The sequence below is a fragment of the Vipera berus genome (assembly GCF_964194415.1).
Source record: "Vipera berus genome assembly, chromosome: 12".
NCBI classification, from domain to species: Eukaryota; Metazoa; Chordata; class Lepidosauria; order Squamata; family Viperidae; genus Vipera; species Vipera berus.
This window is the reverse complement of record NC_138215.1, coordinates 16,262,567-16,281,885: the sequence shown is the minus strand read 5'-3', so window position 1 is coordinate 16,281,885 and position 19,319 is coordinate 16,262,567. Positions and strand designations below refer to the sequence as shown.

The 19,319-nt window shown below is 46.3% G+C and overlaps 1 protein-coding gene across 1 annotated transcript; it reads left to right on the top strand.

Annotated features, from left to right (window-relative positions):
• Positions 1–1,105: 1,105 nt before the first annotated feature.
• On the top strand, positions 1,106–17,162 carry GNB5 (G protein subunit beta 5; the record flags this gene model as incomplete). The annotated part of the gene is made up of 11 exons (XM_081337161.1): positions 1,106–1,217; positions 5,379–5,515; positions 6,399–6,440; positions 6,750–6,826; positions 8,196–8,328; positions 11,078–11,221; positions 11,554–11,645; positions 12,225–12,273; positions 14,836–14,932; positions 15,850–16,016; positions 16,122–17,162. The coding sequence occupies 11 exons, from the start codon at positions 1,106–1,108 to the stop codon at positions 16,131–16,133; spliced, it is 1,062 nt and encodes a 353-aa protein (XP_081193287.1). The 3' UTR covers positions 16,134–17,162.
• Positions 17,163–19,319: the final 2,157 nt, after the last annotated feature.

Here is a 19,319-nt window from a genome sequence, read left to right as displayed (position 1 = left end):
GGCCAGCCTGCAGGGGAAGCCTGGAAAGCTGCCCCCCCTCCAGCTGGTGGCACTCCATCTACCCGACCTTTCCCTTTGCCCTGCTAGCAGAGTGGAGGATGGGAGTAGTACCAATAAAGGTGAACGTTTGTAGTTCGGGGTTGACACGAGGGGCCCTTGGTGCTCTCTGAGCTTGCTTAGCTTTCTGGCAGAAGTTTCCTGACCCAAACTAGGCAACATCATCAGGACTAGAATTTGTGGAGAGGAGGAGAAAGAGGACAAGGGCTGTGGGGTCCTTGGTGCTCTCTGAGCTTGCTTGTTGTCTTGCAGACCTTTCATTACCCAAACTAGCTAACATCATCAGTGTTAGAAGGGAGAGGAGGAGGAGGAGGAGGTCATCAGTGTTAGAAGGGAGAGGAAGAGGAGGAGGAGGACGGGGGCTGTGGGGTCCTTGGTGCTCCCTGAGCTTGCTTAGTTTTCTGGCAGACCTTTCATTACTCAAACTAGCTAACATCATCAGTGTTAGAAGGGAGAGGAGGAGGAGGAGGAGGAGGAGGAGGGCTGTGGGGTCCTTGGTGCTCTCTGAGCTTGCTTAGCTTTCTGGCAGAAGTTTCCTGACCCAAACTAGGCAACATCATCAGGACTAGAGTTTGTGGAGAGGAGGAGGAGGAGGAGGACGGGGGCTGTGGGGTCCTTGGTGCTCTCTGAGCTTGCTTGTTGTCTTGCAGACCTTTCATTACCCAAACTAGCTAACATCATCAGTGTTAGAAGGGAGAGGAGGAGGAGGAGGAGGAGGAGGGCTGTGGGGTCCTTGGTGCTCTCCGAGCTTGCTTAGCTTTCTGGCAGAGGTTTCCTGACCCAGGCTTGGGAGCCGTAGTCCTAGGGCGCATCTGGAGGGCGCAGACGGAGAGAAGGCTGCGCGGGGGGCTACCAGTCTTCCTCCATCAATCGGTGGATGATGCCGCCGCCGCCGCCGCGCGCTCCCGAGAGGGCTGCCCCGGCTGGGCGGGGGCGGAGGCTCCTCCTTCCCTCCCCTCCCCTCCCCTCCCTCCCTCCCCTCCCCTCCCCGCCTGGCTGGCTGGCTGACTGGCGCGCTCCTCTCTCTCTCTCTCCCCTTCTGGCCAAGATGGCAACCGAGGGGCTGCAGGAGAAGGAGAGCCTGGCCGTGCTCAAGACCGAGGCGGAGAGTCTCAAAGGCAGGCTGGAGGAGGAGCGGGCCAAGCTGCACGACGTGGAGCGTGAGTCGGGGCCGGGCCGGGTGGGCTGCGCCCCGGGCATCGCCGGAGGGAGGCAAGGCGGGCAGGCAGGCAGGCAGCTGGGCGACGCCGCTCCTGCAAGCCCGGGCGGGGGGCGGCGGGAACTGGGTCCCTCCGGGGCAGCCCCGAGCGGGGAAGGGGCGCCGCCCCGGCCATGCCTCCCTCGCGGATGCCGGGCTGGCCGGCGTAAACAACGGGCTCCGCTGGGTGGAGACGCCGGAGAGATGCCCGGCCAAGCCCCGAAGCAGCGGCGGGACAAGGGGGCATGGGTGGGGGGCGTCCCTTGGGTCATGGGTGGGGGATGAGGCAGAGAAGGGCCCCCTCCCGCCTGCTTTTTGGCCCCCCCCGCCCCCCGTCTCCTGCCCTTCTCTTCCCGCCGGCCAGAGAAATGGGGCTCCGGTGCCTTAGAAACGCTCTATTTGCAACCTGGCGCCCTCGAGATGGCCTGGGGAGCCCGGGCGGTCTGGGGGCGGCAGCTCAAGTATGGTTGGTGGGCAGCTAACTAGGTTTGGGCGAGGCTGGGCTTGCAAACTGCTGTTTCTTGGGGAGACGGGGAGTCAACCCTACCGAGCACCCCTGGATTTGGGGAGGGGGTGTGTGAGTTTGAAGCCTTGTTGGTTTTCTGCTCTGCAGAGACCTGGATCTGCCACCCACTGAAAGAAAAAAGCTTTGAACTTGGCCGGAGTTAACGGTTGCCATGAATATGCTTGCATAATTTGAGGGTGGGTGGGTGGGAATCATAACCTATTTAAATTACAATGTATTAATGCCCAACTATAGCAATTCAGGACAACAGAGTAACATTATCCGTTAGAAGGGACCTTGGAGGTCTTCTAGTCCAACCCCCTGCTCAAACAGGAAACCCTCTACCAGTGGTTCTCAACTTTTTCTTCACCATGGACCCCCCTTTAAATACCTTTTGTGGCCACGGACCACCAAGACTTAACTCAAGATTTAAAGCACTGGACAGGATCCCTATGATGACATCACACACACACACACCTGGGGTCCACGGACCACAGATGGAGAACCACTGCCCTGTACCATTTCAGACAAATGGAGGGTAAAAATAGATTAAATCGTGTCTCACTTCCTTGTCTAAGGACTACGTGGGCTTTCATTCTATCACCACTGCGGTCCAGTGACAGGTACTATGTTGAGGCAGAGTGGACCGTGCTAGTCATCTTCCTTGACTCATCCCCTCCAGATGTGTGCACTCCTTAGCCAGCTGTGGCTGAGAGTTGACCAACATATCTGGAGGGCGTAGACCTGCAAAAGGCTGACAACTGACCACACTAGGGTTGTTGCGGTGTGAAAAATAGGAGGAGGAAGGAGTATTACATGCATTTGTAACCTTGAGTTATTTATAAAAACAATAAAGGCAGGATTTTTTAAAAAAAAATCTTTAAAAATCCCTGAATTCCCTAGCTAGCATTTTGATTTCAATTCCCAGAATTCCCCAGTCATCTTGGAATTCCTCAGTATCACTGGGAACTCTGGGAGTAGAATTCCAGGCTTGGCGACGTTTTGACGAGGTCCCACTCGTCATCCCACTCGAGAGCACAAGCACGAAACCGAAGACACCAGCCTGAAGATGACGAGTGGGACCTCGTCGAAACGTCGCCAAGACACCCTCAATACTACACAGGAAAAGACCCGAATATGCCAATATGTGTGTGTGTGTGTGTGTGTGTGTGTGTGTGTGTGTGTATATGTGTATATGTATATATACACAAAAAGTCTTTGGCCCTCAGGGGGTCTGAATCTAAAGCTGCCTTCCTTGCTTTTCTCAGCCAATGCATTTTATTTTTCTCTTTTAAAAGCGTGACTTGCTTGGGCTGTTAAACTTTTCAGATGCACGGAGCAGTTTGAGGACTCATATCGAGTGCAGGGCATTCCAGCCAAAAGGGGGGGAAAAAGGCTTATCTTCCGAGGAACTCTGACATTTGGCCTTGAACAATGGGGGTCAAAACCCACCGGGTCCTCCAAGGCCTGGTGAACCTGTTTCCCAGAGTAGAAAGTAGGGAATGCTTTAAAAATTCCTGACTCTTTCACCAATATTTGGCTTTCCAGCAGACGGGAATCAGCTTTGCCTGCCTGCAAGAGAGACCTATTTCTGTTCTTCCAAAAATATAAAGAGAAAGCTTCTTTGGGATGCTAGCGGTTGCTTTTTGAACGGCTAATCCATCAACGGGAGGATTAAAGTGGCAGAAATGGGTTGCCTGAATGATAGCCAAATAAGTCATAAGGCACCACTCCTCAGTACTGGGTTCAGGAGCCCTGCCAAAAAAACAACCCTGCCAGCAAAGACAGAGACCAGTTGTGGGAGTTGAAAGTCTGTTTGGCCCATAAGTGCTCCATTTGTGCAAAAGAGGAGTCTGTCCTGGAACTTGTCAAGGATGCGCTGAGAGTAAAACCAGCTTGCTTGCAAAAAAAGAAATCTGAATTTAGCTTTTTTTTTTCCTACTGGCCCTCTCGTTTGGAAGCGTTTTTGGAAAGCAGAGTGAAATTTTCCGATTGGCTTTTGAAGCTGTCTGTCAAGTGCCTGTGTGAATGGCCGTTGCTTCTTTAACTGCAGTTTTAAGAAGGCTTGATGTGGTTTTAATGGGGCTCCTTTTTTTTTTAGGAGGAGAGTTGATGCTTTTTAAAGAAGCTTATTCTCTTCCCAGTAGAGAGGATTGCTCCTAAAAGGCAGCGTTTTACCGGTAGTGAAATATTAATAAATATGGCTGTATTGGTTTAGGAGAGGGGTCCCCAGACTTGGCAACTTTAAGATCTGTGGGCTTCAACTCCCAGAATTATTCTCCTTAACCAGACCTGTGGACTTTAAATCCCAGAATTCCTCAGCCAGCATGGCTGGGAGTTGAAGTCCACAAGTCTTACAGTTGCCAAGTTTGGAGACCCCTGGTTTAGGAGAATTAATGATGCAACGTAAAAGGACCAGCCGTATGCAGAATTCCAACGAGGTTGATTGCCCAACTTGATGAAGAGAGTTGTAGAATTTTTTTAAAATGGACATGATGGGATTTTGTTGGACCTAATAAAAGAATTCTGCAAAGGTCTGTAATAAGTAAATATAAATCTACTTTCTGAAATGCAATGGGCATCAAAGATCCTAGAAATCCTTTAAGTCCTTTCCCCTCAAATTTGCAGTACCCTTCTGCACAGCGGGACCATGTCTTCTGCTTTTATAAGAGAGCAAGTCCACATACAACATGAGAAATACGCAAAGGATCTCACAGATAATTGTAAGCATCTCCCGAAAGTTTAGTTTTAAATTAACACAGAAAAGAGAAAGAAGGAACGAAGGGGAAAAAAAAAAGATGTCCACTTCATTAACAACTCTGTGGGTGACTCGGCGCTACCATCGTTGTTCCTCTATCCACCCTACTTCACAAGAGGAGAGGTGAGAGAACAGACTCATGTGGGTCAACCTGAGCACCTTTTAGATGAACGTGTGAATAAATAAAATTGAATAGTGCTTCTACTTCTAAAGGTTGGAAATGGCAAGAAAACAACCCTTGTGGAATTCCATGTTTGCTTAGCAACCAGCTTGTTCTTGTTCTCTGGTGCTGTGGCCAATACATGTTGAGTTGATGATCAATGGTAGGCAGCTGAGTTCTTCATTCCTGGTTAGATTTCCATAATTCCCAGTCAAAGGTCATTCTGGCTAGAGCAGGGGTAGGCAACCTTGGCTCTTTTATGACTCGTGGACTTCCAACTCCCAGAATTCCTGAGTCAGCATAGCTGACTCAGGAATTCTGGGAGTTGAAGTTCACGAGTCATAAAAGAGCCAAGGTTGCCTACCCCTGGGCTAGAGATTAAGAATCCTAAAGTCCAAACATACCTAGAGAATTATCAGGTGGGGGAAAATTGTTTTTCACTTGATCAAATTACTTTTCAGTGCAGTTGTGGTTCTAAAGGTGGAAATCAAAGACCGGGTCTTTGAATAGGTGAGGTTATCCATCTTTTTTGGTCCTTGCTCTGGATGCAAACAGGCCCACTTCATTTCCCTGGGTTCACATTGCTTTTCCAGGACTTCTGCTAATCCCCTTCTTAGCTTTGATTTCTTGCATGGTTGTCCTGATTTGGGCCTGCTTCAGTGGTGGCTCTGGGGTCAATGCCGCTGTGAATTTCTTGTAGTGCATCAGGTGGCGGAGCGTGTGGAGGCTTTGGGACAGTTTGTGATGAAAACTCGGAGGACTCTGAAAGGTCATGGGAATAAAGTCCTCTGTATGGATTGGTGCAAGGACAAAAGAAGACTTGTCAGCTCTTCACAGGTAACAGGAGTTTTATTTGTTTATATTGTTTTTTTTTCAGCTTCTTTCTAGATTGTGGCAGCTTGAAGCTGTGTGTGGACTTCTCAACAACTCCCAGCATAAATCTTCAAGTTTCCAAGGTTGAGAAACACCTAGTCTAGACCAGGGGTAGGCAACCTTGGCTCTTTTATGACTCGTGGACTTCAACTTCTCTTTTATGACTCGTGGACTTCAACTCCCTGGCTCAGGAATTCTGGGAGTTGAAGTCCACGAGTCATAAAAGAGCCAAGGTTGCCTACCCCTGATCTAGAGCCAGCAGCCTAACAAGGACCAGTTAGTCTGATTGTGATGGAGGTGAAAGTGTCCCTGAGGTTCTCCCTTTGGATGGAGAAATGCTTGGCCAGTTGAGATATCCATCTAAATAAGCATGATTTGCTCTGGGCTGGAACTGGATCCTGTTTCTGGCTTCATAGCTGAGTAGGAGTAGGAATAAAAAGGTTCATGGTGATTAAGAATAGTATGGGAAGCTCCAGAGAAAAACCATTGGTGGTGGCCAACCAAAGTCCACTTGATGTACACCAGGGGTCACTCATGAGTCACTGAGACATCATGGGATAACAATGCCATCTTCCTTGACTGCCACTAAGATCAGATTGATTAAGGCAGAATAGCTAGGCTGACTTCATGGTGATATCTCAAAAGGGTTTACTTTTGTCTAGACTTGATGTATCTTTGGAAAGTTGACACACTATCGGTTTAATTAAGTCATGTCTCCTCTGCCTCATAAATTCCTGTAATTATAGGCAGAAGGTGTAAGCAGTATTCATAGTGGACTCAATTGCGGTGTCACTTCAAAATAAACTCACACATTTCGGAGTGTTTTATTTTTCCTTCTTTTCTTTAGGATGGGAAGGTGATCGTTTGGGATGCCTTCACCACCAATAAGGTGAGTTGCTTTAGAACATCAAGATGGTGTACAATCTGAAGGATCTGTTGGAAGGGGGAGACGCGAGAAGAAGTGCATCCTACTTTGTCTTTCATTGCATTGGTGCGTAAGGATGAAGATCCCAAATTTTGGTTAGGGCCTAATGATATCCATCAAATTTGTGGTTGGTATTGTGGGAATTGACTGTGTTTTGCCCTTGGGTCTTTTCTCAAATGTCTCAATGAGTTTTGCAGATCAGAGTCCCTTGTCCATTGGCAAGGCTAGGTCGAATGTTGGCTTAGGAGATGCAAGGAATGCTTTGTATTTCAGGAGCACGCGGTGACGATGCCCTGCACATGGGTGATGGCGTGTGCGTATGCTCCATCTGGATGTGCCATTGCATGTGGGTAAGCAGAAGCCTCTTTAACGTAAGGTATTTGAAAACCAATGTTTTGATCGTGACAAATGATGCTACCTCTTCTCTTACCAATCGGTTCCAAAATGGAAATTTTTTAATATTGCCTGGATTTTAATATTGGTTGTAAGAGAAATGGGTTGGCTGCAGGAATATATTAATGCATATTAATATTTTTATCTTGCCCCTATGGGCACTATCTGAAAACATCAAAATAATGTATATACTGTAATGGAATGGTGTAAAAATCCTCCTTCAGTAAAATAACCCAGCCCAAATAAAACAGGTAGAAGAATAAACAAGAGGAGACCCATCACCATTAAGTTTCAAAAGCTTGCCAGAATACGATTATATTCACAATTACATTCAGGCAGACTTCAAAGGAGATCTTGGAAAGGAATGGGCCAGATCCACCTCTGGAGATACCGTATTTCAGGGCTATCACTTAGAAGATCTGTTTTCTTTTATATTTAGTTAGAGTGGTACCTTATTACTCATTGTTAATTGTTTTTGGGAAGCACAATGAGTACTAGAAATGAGTTCCAAATTAACCATGTGACTTAACACCGACAACTTCTAGCTGGTGCGTTGAGTGCCAAACAAACGACGAGTTCTGGGACAAAATGTTGGCGTCAAAATGTGTTGAGTCCCTAATTTGATGACTTCAGAGCATCAAGTAGCAGGGTAGCATGGTATTTATAAGTCATCTTCCCAGCAGTTGACCCTCAAAGGAACTTTCAGCAAATGTAACGCAATGATTACCAGTTAATTAAACAATATTTACAAACAGAGTAGGAGGCCTCTAGAACAGGGGTCCTCAACCGTGGCAACTTTAAGACTCCTCAGCAAAGCTGGCTGAGGAATTCTGGGAGTTGAAGTCCAAAAGTCTTAAAGTTGCCACGGTTGAGGACCCCCGCTCTAGAAGGACCTCCTATGATGCGTCTTCTGAAGACTCCTTGGGGAAATGAGATAATGGAGGAGATGGCTCTCCATATCTTACGTCTCAGGTTGTTCAGGAATTTGAAGTTCCAATCTCCAGCTTTCAATTTAGTCCAGAATAAATTGATAATCCAGGAACTTTGAGGGCTTCAAGGTTGCAGGTCCCATATAGCTAGCATGGTTCAGATACACCAGCAAGATTAAATAGGTCGGTTTTATTACCCAGCCTGAAAAGGGGTGGTCCAGCTGATTATTCAAAATAATCTGAGCTATATTTTGGAAAAGACTCTTTTGTGCAGTGGGGGGAACACTTGCTACCATGGACAACTTTCTCAAAGAGATCCTGGGCAGAACACTTCCCGGTGATATTTTCAAAAAAGAATTTTCTTCTCTCTTTTTTTTTAATCCTGTTTTTAATCTAGTGGTCTGGATAACAAATGCTCTGTATACCCCCTGTCCGTTGAAAAAAACGAGAACATGGCCGCTAAGAAGAAATCGGTCGCTATGCATACTAACTACTTGTCAGCTTGCAGCTTCACTAATTCTGATATGCAGGCAAGTACATCCAACCTGCAGTTTGTTGTTACTCTTTAAATTGGGGAAAAAAAAGTTTTGTGGCTTAGAGAGAGCGTGGGTTTTCCTCAATCCCCGTAAAGACCCTCATTTGTTTCTTTTTTGGGTAGGGATGGGTAAAAATCTTCTTTATGCTTCCATAGAGAAAAATCAGAGCCGCCCCTTTCTCGCCCCACAGAACTGAAGGCCAACTAATAAGGGCACCTATCTTTCCCTCCCCACCCCTAAAAGTAAAAAAATATGGAAAAGCAAATGGCAAACTTTGGAAATTCCCCCACTCAATTTGTGGCTGACGGTTTCTCCGTAGTTCTTCAGGGAGAGAAGTTCTCCAGCAATTTCTCAAGGCCGAATGTTGGAGATGATTCTACTGCTGGAGAACCCCAGTGAGAAATGTCTATGGAGATTCTCGGTCATCCAAGTCATGGTTGTCCCAAGGGTGCTTTTTCAAGAGGCAACCGGACTTTCTTTGAAGACCTCTTGCTTCTCATCCGGGAAGCTTCTTCAGTTCTGAACTGAAACGTCCTCAAGCAAAAACCAAAGAAATTCCAGCTGCCTCTTGGAAAAGCACCTTAGAGAAAACCCCATCGTTGTCTTCTCTTGGGACTGAAGGAAAGCAGGCAAGGCAATGGACCAAGGAAGAAACGATTGCTGGAGGACGTTCATACAACCTCCTCCCCGGTTTTCTTGCTAAATTCAGTGATGCTCCACTTAAGAAGAAGGTTCACTGACCTTCTCTTTTTCCCAGAAAGAAATGCCCAAGGTGCTTTTGGTGCAAAATTGAGCGCGGTGTTAGATCTCTTTCAGTGTGCTAGCGAAATATCGGCTTGAGCGGAGTCTATTCTGGGATGTGAGAGGCTTCAGAGGAAATTGCTATTTCCCACTCCGCTGTTTCCAGGAATAAGCCCAAGATGACGGTGCAAGTCTATTTCCATGGAAACCAGTATCAGCCATCTACCTGGGGTGCTCTTAGTATATCAAACTGTGGCCTTGAGAGAGAGAGAGAGAGGCGGCTGGTGGAAGAATTAAAACAAATGCAATCGCAGCATCAGGACACTGTAAATATTATGAATCCCAACCTTACTTTTGGAGGTGTTTTAGGAAATGGCCTATAAGCAACGAGGAACCACTGGAAAGAAAGTTCTGGATAAAAAGGCCTCCATTTGTCTAGACCAGGGGTGTCAAACTCAATTTCATTGAAGGCCACATCAGCATTGTGGTTGCCCTCGGGGGGCCAGGTGGGTATGGCCAGGGTGGGTGCGGCCTACTGGGTGGGCGCACCTGGAGTGTGTATGGCCTACTGGGTGGGCATGGCCAGCTCTACATCATTGGCATCAAGGGTGCCTATGGGGGCCTGGGCAGGAGTGGGACAGATCTGGGGGTCTCTGGCAGAAGGAGGGTCTCTGGGCCAGGGCCAAGGCAATAGGGACCGTTCCCTCACTGTTTCCAGGATGGCTTCGGGGGCCACATGAAACCACTTTGTGGGCCGGATCTGCCCCCCCCCCCAGGCCTTGTGTTTGACATGTCTGGTCTAGACGTTGGCCTTCTTTTCAGCAGCAAAAACGTGGGCTTTTTTAATTTTTCAGAGAGGAATTCCTACACAATGGATGGAATTTGCTCTGATTTGCTGCTCCCATTTCAAACAGGAATTGTATCCCATTGCTTCTTAATCAATTGTCAGCATGCAGCCCTTTGCCCCATTACAGCATATAAAGCTCTTACATATCTGAGTTTGATTTAATCTCAGTGTTGACTGCACAGATGGGGGAACAAAAGACCAAAACACTCTTATATTTTGTTAACACTGATGCATGTTGTTCTCCAAATTCATGAAGACCTAACTAACCCTTGGTGGGTTTGCCCCCCCCCCCCCACTCCCCATGGGATTTTCCCATGTATTTTACCAGGAAATGTAGATAGGGCCGACTCCAAAACTCAACACCCTCCTAAGCATACCGATGTGCTCCGAATCCACTGGCGATGTCCATTTTCCTCTCTGAATTCATGGGGACATAACCCTAACCCTAAGTGGCTTTATCCCAAATGGGATTTTCCCATGTATTTTACCAGGAAATATAGATAGGGCAGCCTAGAAAAATCAGTGCCCTCCTAACCATACCCAAGCCCTCCAAATTTGTTGGCAATGTCCATTTTGCCCTATGACTTCATGGTGACCTAACCCTAACCCTAAGTGGGTTTATTCCGAATGGGATTTTCCCATATATTTTACTAGGAAACATAGATAGGGCAGGCTCTAAAACTCAACACCTTCCTAAACATACCGATGTGCTCCGAATCCACTGACGATGTCCATTTTCCTCTCTGAGTTCATGGGGACATAACCCTAAATGCGGGTTTGTCCCTCGATGGGATTTTCCCATGTATTTTACCAGGAAACATAGATAGGGTACCCTCCTAAGCATAGTGATGCATTACAAATCCATTGGCGATGTCCATTTTGCTCTCTGAGTTCATGGGGACCTGATTCTTCTCTTGAAGGATGATTCCCTCTCTTAACTCCACTCCCAGGCTCTGCCTCTTATTCCTCTACAGTTGAAGGCCAAAGATTTAGTAAATCCATTAATTTAGGAGATTTACAATCCTTTAATATGAATCAAAAGACTGTGTGATGGGGGTTTGGTGAATCGAGAAGCCAAGGGAATTTGTGATTTGATGCAAATTACTTGAATGGCCTCTGTTTTTTCCCTTCTCCCCTCCCCCCCCCAAAAAAAAGATCTTGACTGCAAGCGGTGATGGTACCTGTGCCCTCTGGGACGTTGAAAGTGGACAGCTTCTACAGAGTTTCCACGGACATGGGGCAGATGTCTTGTGCCTGGATCTTGCTCCTTCAGAAACAGGGAATACCTTTGTGTCTGGGGTAAAGTAGGCTTATTTTTTTATGCAGGTTGGGGATCAACGGGTCTAGGTTTCACTTAGTGACTACTTTGCTTAGCAACTTAAGTTCCTGATCCCAGTTGCGGTTGCCAAACGAGGGGTCTCCTTACCGCTGCTCTTAAAGGCATGTGAAGAGGGCGAGAGCACAAAGCCAGGTGTTAAGGTGCTGTACAAAAAACATTTCCAACAAATAACATCTTTGGGGCTATTGTGCATTTTGTCATCTCTTATGCTCAATTTTCTTTGCTCCTTGGGGAATGGCAGTAGAGCTTCTTACTATATGTACTTTTGTTGTTTGTTTGTTTGTTTGTTTAGGGATGTGATAAAAAAGCAATCATCTGGGACATGAGGACCGGGCAGTGCATTCAGTCTTTCGAAACCCATGAGTCGGATATTAACGGTGTCAGGTGAGAATCCTATTTTGCAAGAGTGTCTTGGGGGCCTATTGACAAAAAGGGCTTTGTGGGTGGAGGGCAGTAGAGGGAGAGGGTGATGGGTTGGGCCTCTTGTGGCATCTCTTAGTCGCTCTACCATCCTCTGGACCCAACATGAAGAACTGTTGGGAAACGCCCAGCCAAGCAAAGAGGAGGGATCAAGCAGGGAAGTAGCCTTGAGTCATTGCAGTCACAAGAGACATAGGGCTGGCCTCTTTTAAGTTCCATGGGACCGTAATTGTTTGTTCCCAAGAGAAGGCAAGCAGCCTGGGGAGATTCCTGTACTATAGGTAGAATAAAGCAGTCAACTTGAACCTTTCACCTGGGGATCTGGTTGCTAGCTCCTGACAAGGACTGATCCAAATGATCTTGGTTTGCCGAATGTTGGTGAAAATCTGCATGTGAGTCAATACAAGAATATCCCTTACCCAAACCATGTGGTCAGGGCCTGGTGAAATCAAGGGAAAGTCCAAGGGCTCAGTTGTGTTTTGCAAGGATTCCCGAACATTGCTTCAAAAGTGTGCTGACCTCTTTTTCTTCCTCTTTGTGAAGATACTACCCAAGTGGAGACGCCTTTGCCTCTGGCTCAGATGATGCCACAGTACGTAGCATTATTTAATTTTGAAAGACACATTCCTTTCCCATGAATGAAGGCTGGACCTAGATAGAGCCCCCAATGGCTTGTTGGGTGCAGCTTGTGAATGATTGATTAAGTGCCATGAAGTGGCTATCAACTCTTAGCTATCATGCGTAAGACCATTTTTCCCCCTCCAATGTGGGTTGAGAAGAGATGTTTGGTGGTGTTCAGAGAAATATCTGCTGGTTTGTCTGGGGTGTTTGGTCGACTGGCATCCACACACATCCCGATGAAAGATCTAAAAGATCTCTGGAGTCGGAAGGGCACAGATGGGTTCCTATCAAGCCACACGTTCTCATTAGCTGTGTGTTACCTATCATTGCTGGTAGAGAAGAGAAGAACTAGTAGCCAGTCCTGTAAATAGTGTTAGACTCCCAATTCCTGTCAACCTCAACCAAGCCAGCCAGTAGTTGGGAAAGATGAGAGTGCAAATTCCAGATCCTTTGAAGGACTTGAGATCTCATGTCTCTGGTCACTGAATGTTCTTCTAAAATTTTCCCATTACCACCCCAAGGATCTACAAGATCTAGACCTAAGGGTGGATAGTCTTTGACTTGCAGATGTTGCTCTTACAACTTCCAGCATCCCCTTCTTATATTGGCTAAGACTTCTGGGAATTTAGTTCAACGCATATGGTTATTTTCTTGGCCAGCTTACTGAAGGGATGCCGAGTTTCTCTATCTCTGTCCTTGTTGAATCTCAACCAGGAAGACCTGAGTTCAAGATTCCTTCTTAGCCCTGAAATTTCTCCAGATCTTTTCATCCTCACTGCTCTTGCAGGGTTAACAAGGAGTAATCCACACATATTTTGCCCTGGAGTCCTGGAGGAAGCGGGACAAATCAATAAGCCAAAGAAATATTCTAAACAAACGGGTTAAGTGTAATCTCTATGAGCCAAACCACAGCTTTGGAATTTATGTGGGAGGGAAAAAGTTACAATGAGGTAGAAGAAGGATGGAATGTTATTGAAAGCTTATTTTAAATGTTATTTATTGGTTTGTTTAGGACATCCTGCCCCCATCTTTCCGTGCCAAAAGATTATTCCAAGGTGGCGTAAAAATGCTGTCACAAACAAAAATAAGCTAAAATAATAATCTCCCAAAGCAGCAAAGAAATCTTTAGTGAATGTGACTGAGGCAGTTGAATAGAGGAAAAGGGCTTTTGAAATAAATGCATTCTTGTACTTTCTAAAAGGAGATGTATTCTCTTGGGAAGCCACTTCATAATTTACCTGGTCAACCAAAAAGGTCAAGATGGGCTTTGATAAGGCAGTCCATTAGTTGAGGTACCAAATGCTAGGTTTTCACAGCCAAGAATGTGCTTCCAACGCCATTTTCTTAGGGCAGCCTCTTTCAATTTCTCTTGGGCAATTTCCAGATGTGTGGCCTTCCGTTCCCAGAATTCCTTGGGCAGCATGGCCATACATGAGAATTCTGGAGGTTGAGAACCCAACAGCTTGAAGAAAGACAGCTTAGGGAAGGTGACCCTAGAATGAATAAAGAAGCTGATGGAATCCATGGGAGTTGAAATCCAGCACATCTGGGCGACATTAAAGTAACTTATCCGTGCATAGGGCACCGTATTCAGGTTTATGCAGGTTTGCTGGCATAGCTAAGATGAGCGGCGTGGTGGCTTAGACACTCACCTCCCACTCAGAAGGTTGAGAGTTCAATCCTAGGTAGTGGAAGATGTTTCTCTCCTAGGGTACAAAGAAAATATCTGCTGCATACTCCACGTGGTGTCAGGAAGGGCGACAGGCCAGTAAGTGCTCGGCTCCATCCAGTTGCCCTGAATTTACCCCTAATTATGGCATTACTTTCCTGGGCTCCAAGAGCACTGCAGATGGGGACTATAGCCAAGAAATTAAAAGACGCTTGCTCCTTGGGAGGAAAGCCATGGCAAATCTAGACAGCACATTAAAAAGCAGAGATATCACCCTGTCAACAAAAGTGCGTATATAGTCAAGGCTATGGTCTTCTCAGTTGCAATGTATGGCAGTGAAAGTTGGACCATAAAAAAGGCTGAGCGCAAAAGAATTGAGGCCTTTGAACTCTGGTGCTGGAGAAGACTCCTGCGAGTCCCTTGGAGTGCAAGGCGATCAAACCGGTCAGTCCTAGAGGAGTTCAACCCTGACTGCTCTTTAGAAGGCCAGATCCTGAAGCTAAAACTCAAATACTTTGGCCACCTAATGAGAAGGAAGGACTCACTGGAGAAGAGCCTAATGCTGGGAAAGATTGAGGGCAATAGAAGAAGGGGACGACAGAGAATGAGGTGGCTGGATGGAGTCACTGAAGCACTAGGTCTGAGCTTAAATGAACCCCAGAAGATGGTAGAGGACAGGAAGGCCTGGAGGAATGTTGTCCATAGGGTCGCGATGGGTCAGACACGACTTCACAGCTAACAACAACATGGTATTTCAGGGTCGTAAAGGAGTTTTACTGGCATGGCCAAAATCTTGTGTATGATCATATCATTTAAAAATGCTCTGGATAATGAATTTTCTTTTTTTCTTCCCTTCTTCTTGAGTGCCGTTTATATGACCTCCGAGCGGATAGAGAGGTGGCTATTTATTCCAAAGAAAGCATCATCTTCGGGGCGTCCAGTGTGGATTTTTCTCTTAGTGGTGAGATGTGAATCCTGATGTATTTTCTTTGCTCGCGGAACTAACAAGGGGAAGAATTAAGGGTGGTCTTCCTCCAGTTTAGTTTGGCATAGATAGCAGCAAAGCAATTCCATCGGTGAAGTTAAACCCTTCCAGACCTTGAGACTTCAAACAGCTGCTCCTGGAGTTCGTCCTTCAACTCTAGGTGTGTTTCAGCTCTCTCAGTTAGGAAAAAAAACACGTATATGAAGTTAACTAAAGGTGTAGCGTTTTATTGATTTGAATTTTAATTGCTCAAGGTGGAGCGCACAACATTTCCTTTAGCCCAGGGAACTCACTCAGACAGGTGAGTGGGAAGAAGTTTTATTACACTGAGGTAAAATCACAACGTCATAAGGTGGAATAAAAGTTGAGCTGAGAATTATGTCTTTGTTGTGCTGGCTGAAGATCAATTTTCAACTGATTTCAATTTTCAATTTTTTTAGAATTTTCACTGGTTTTCTTCTACTTATGAATCTGTTTGGAAACTTTGATTGATTGTGTCATCAGCATAATGCTGTGACTCAGAACAACAGCATAACAGAGTTGGAAGGGACCTTGGAGGTCTTCTAGTCCATCCCCCACTCCCATGAGGCAGGAAACCCTATACCATTTCAGACAAATGGCTGTTCAATCTCTTCTTAAAAACCTCCAGGGATGGAGCATCCACAACTTCTGGAGACAAGCTGTTCCACTGGTTGATTGTTCTGTCAGGAAGTTTCTCCTTAGTTCTGGGTTGCTTCTCTCCTTGATTACTTTCCATCCGTTGCTTCTTGTCCTGCCCTCAGGTGCTTTGGAGAATAGGATCTCTCCCCCCCCCCACTTCTTTGTGGTAATCCCTCAGATATTAGAACATTGCATATTGGAATCTGACCTGACCAGCAGGATTTTGTCCACAGGACGCTTATTATTTGCGGGCTACAACGACTACACCATAAATGTTTGGGATGTTCTGAAAGGATCGCGCGTCGCCATTTTGTTCGGTCACGAGAACCGCGTTAGCACTTTGAGGGTTTCGCCTGACGGGACTGCGTTTTGTTCTGGATCGTGGGATCACACTCTGAGGGTAAGGATGTTGTCTTCAATTGTTTCTCCTTTTTTCCCCTTTTTTTTTCTCCAAAGGAGAATCCCAGCAACGAAGCTAACCATTGTTTGATGTTTTTCTCCACAGATCTGGGCTTAAATAGCAGGGCGGTTTCCCAACATGTATTCACATAGGCATCATAGGATCACACACCCCACGGAACATCAATTTAATGGGGGGAGAGGGGAAAATCTACCACAAAGACTCTACCACGACCTTAAAGGGATGGTGAAAAGATGGAAGAAGACACCTGGTTAGACTTAATTGCATAGCTGCCCAACTCAAAGCTACTTTTAGATAGACAAATAAAAATATACCTTGGATCATACACAGGGGCGGTGGGCGGGAAGAGTTTACGTGTTGCTATAGTCAGATCATGTTTTTAATTCTGTTTCTGAAACTTAGCTATTTTTCCTTAGATGTTAAACATTCTAAAGCCAGACTTTGGGGGGGGGGAATCATAACTGGTTAAGGGGGCTTTAAGCATTTTAAAATCACAGCGTAGGTGTCGTGTTTGCATGAAATGATGTTCTTTTCTAAAGTCGATTTGGAATTAAATTAGAAAACGGTGTAGGGGATTGGTCATTGTTTTGCTTTGGGTTTTTTTGTGTGTGTGTTTTTAAAATCAGGGTATCTGAGGGTTTGTTTGCACATTCCATAATAAAAGCAGGAAAAGATGAAGCAGTTCTCTTTCCTTGCTCCTCAAGGTCTCAGGTGACAAGAGAGAGACAGTGCTGTGCGATGGGTAGGAGGTTGCGCCGGTGGGTGGGGGTGTGGATTCGAAGTCCCCACTCAGCCGTGAAGCACACTGGGTGCCCGTGGCCTCAGTCACTATCTCTCAGCCTAGCCTACCTCATAAGGTTGTTGTGTGGGAGGGAAAAAAAAACCCAAGGTGCAGAGGACAAATTACACTGCCTTGATCATCTTGGGGGTAAATTTGGGATAGAAACGGAGGCCGTAAAATGAATAGGAGTGAGTGCAAAGCTCTTTGGGTGAGATCTGGTTGGGTGACAGGACATCTCCTGGTTAGTTGAGACCCCGTCTAAAAGATTGTGGGGAACAGATAACCTGGTGCAGGGGTCCCCAACCCCCGGTCTGTGGACCAATACCGGGCTGCAGCATGCTAGCAACCGGTCTGCACAAACAAGCAAAGCCCCATCCGCGGGATGCAGGCAGCACACAAAACCACGCACCCTCCGGTCTGTGGAAAAACCTCTCTCCACGGAACCGGTCCCTGGTGCCCCAAATGTTGGGGACCTCTGACGTGGTGCATCAACCCTTTTCCCATTTTCCTTTTGGCTCTTGTGGAATCCATGCATGAAGCCGGACTGGAAACCCTCTTTGTTCCAACCGCAACCGAACCCTAACCGAAAAGAATAATACAAAATAATTCATATTAAAATCGGTGGGTTGTATTACCTGCTTCAGTGAGCTGGATCCAGGTGGGGCAAAATACAGGCAGTCCTCGACTTATTAACAGTTCATTTAGTGACTGAGGTTATAACAGCACTGAAAAAGGCAACTTATTCCTTACACATATGGCCACTGTAGCATCCCCATGGCCACCTGATTTACATTCAGATGCTTGGCAGCCGACTCACATTTATGACGGTTGCAGAGACCTGGGTGTGTGTGTGTGTCACGTGATCCCCTTTTGCGACTTTCTGCCAAGCGAAGTCCATGGAGAAGCCAGATTCACTTAACAACCGTGTGACTAGCTTAGCAACCGTGATGATTCATTTAACCACTGTGGCAAGAAAGATTGTAAAATGGGGCAAAACTCACTTAAGAAATGTTTCACTTAGCAACATAAATTCTGGCCTCCATTGTGGTCATAAGTCGAGGACAACCTGTACCATCGGTTGTAACTTAACTTTGGCATATTTCCAGTTATGGCATCCTTCGCCCATTTGAAATTATAACGGATTCCCGAGAAGGTACAGTGTTTCCCCCACCACCAAAAAGACCGGGTCTTATATTAAGTTTTGCTCCAAAATATGCACTAGGGCAGGGGTAGGCAACCTTGGCTCTTTTGTGACTCGTGGACTTCAACTCCCAGAATTCCTGAGCCAGCCATGCTGAGGGGAAAGGAAGAGGTTTCCAAGCTAAGCTATGCTGGCTCAGGAATTCTGGGAGTTGAAGTCCAAAAGTCATGAAGGGGCCAAAGTTTCCCCTATGCTGGCTCAGGAATTTTGGGAGTTGAAGTCCACAAGTCATAAAAGAGCCAAGGTTGCCTACCCCTGCACTAGGGCTTATTTTCCGGTTAGGGCTTATATTTGGGGAAATACGGTACTCAATGTGTCCATCTGGCTGACAATCTTAACTCGGGCTTATTTTAGGGGTGGGGCTTATATTACAAGCGCCCTGAAAAATCAGGCTAGGGCTTATTTTCCGGTTGGGCCTTATTTTCTGGGAAACACGGTACTTGGGACCAGTTTTTAAATTCCAGTGGCTGCCGCCCTCCCGTAGTGAGATGATCACATCTCAGATCCTTGACAACCAGCTCACATTTGTGGCTGTTTGTAGCTTGAACCTGATTTACAAGGCTTTGCTGAAAACGGATGTTTACTTCCGGTTTTCCACAAATGCGCCTTATAGCGAACCATGGGTCTGTTTAATGACTGCAGTTTTCGCTTCAGGATTGTATACTTTTGTTCAATGCTGCCAACGAACTTGGCTGAAGCTTTTCCCACCTCGTTTTCAGTTGCCACAGTATGGGAGGGGGGATGTGTGCTTTGAAGGTTAGACAAAACAATAATGTGTCCCGTGGGAACCAAGGTCAATGCTGGCTGAATTTTGGCAGGCTGAGCTTTCCATTCGAAAGCCCGCCAAAGTAGTTTATTGGGGAATGTGATTAATGACATAGTGACGGGGCTGGGAAGTTCAACTTTACAACCGTGGCGTGGCGTTCCCCCCGTAATGACTTTAAGGTTGTAAAATAGGGTCTGGTCATGTAATTATCTGCTTATGCTCATTACAACTTAATGACTGCAGTGGGCAAGGTTTCCTTATATTGTAGGTTGATGATTACTGTGTTAGGAAGACAAGATTATTATCGGATCGGTTGCTGGCATAATTGCAAGGACAATTGAAAGTGTTGTGTTGGGTCAACAAATCTTGATTTTTTTCCCCTTGTTGGATGGGGAGGAAGGGATGATGACCATGTGACCCCCAAAAAAGTGGAAGGTAAAGAAGTGGAGGGCTCTGTTTACATGAAGAGCAATCCGTCCCATCAATAGCTTGTGCTGTGAGGAACATTCTTCAGGAGAGTAGAGTCCCTAATAG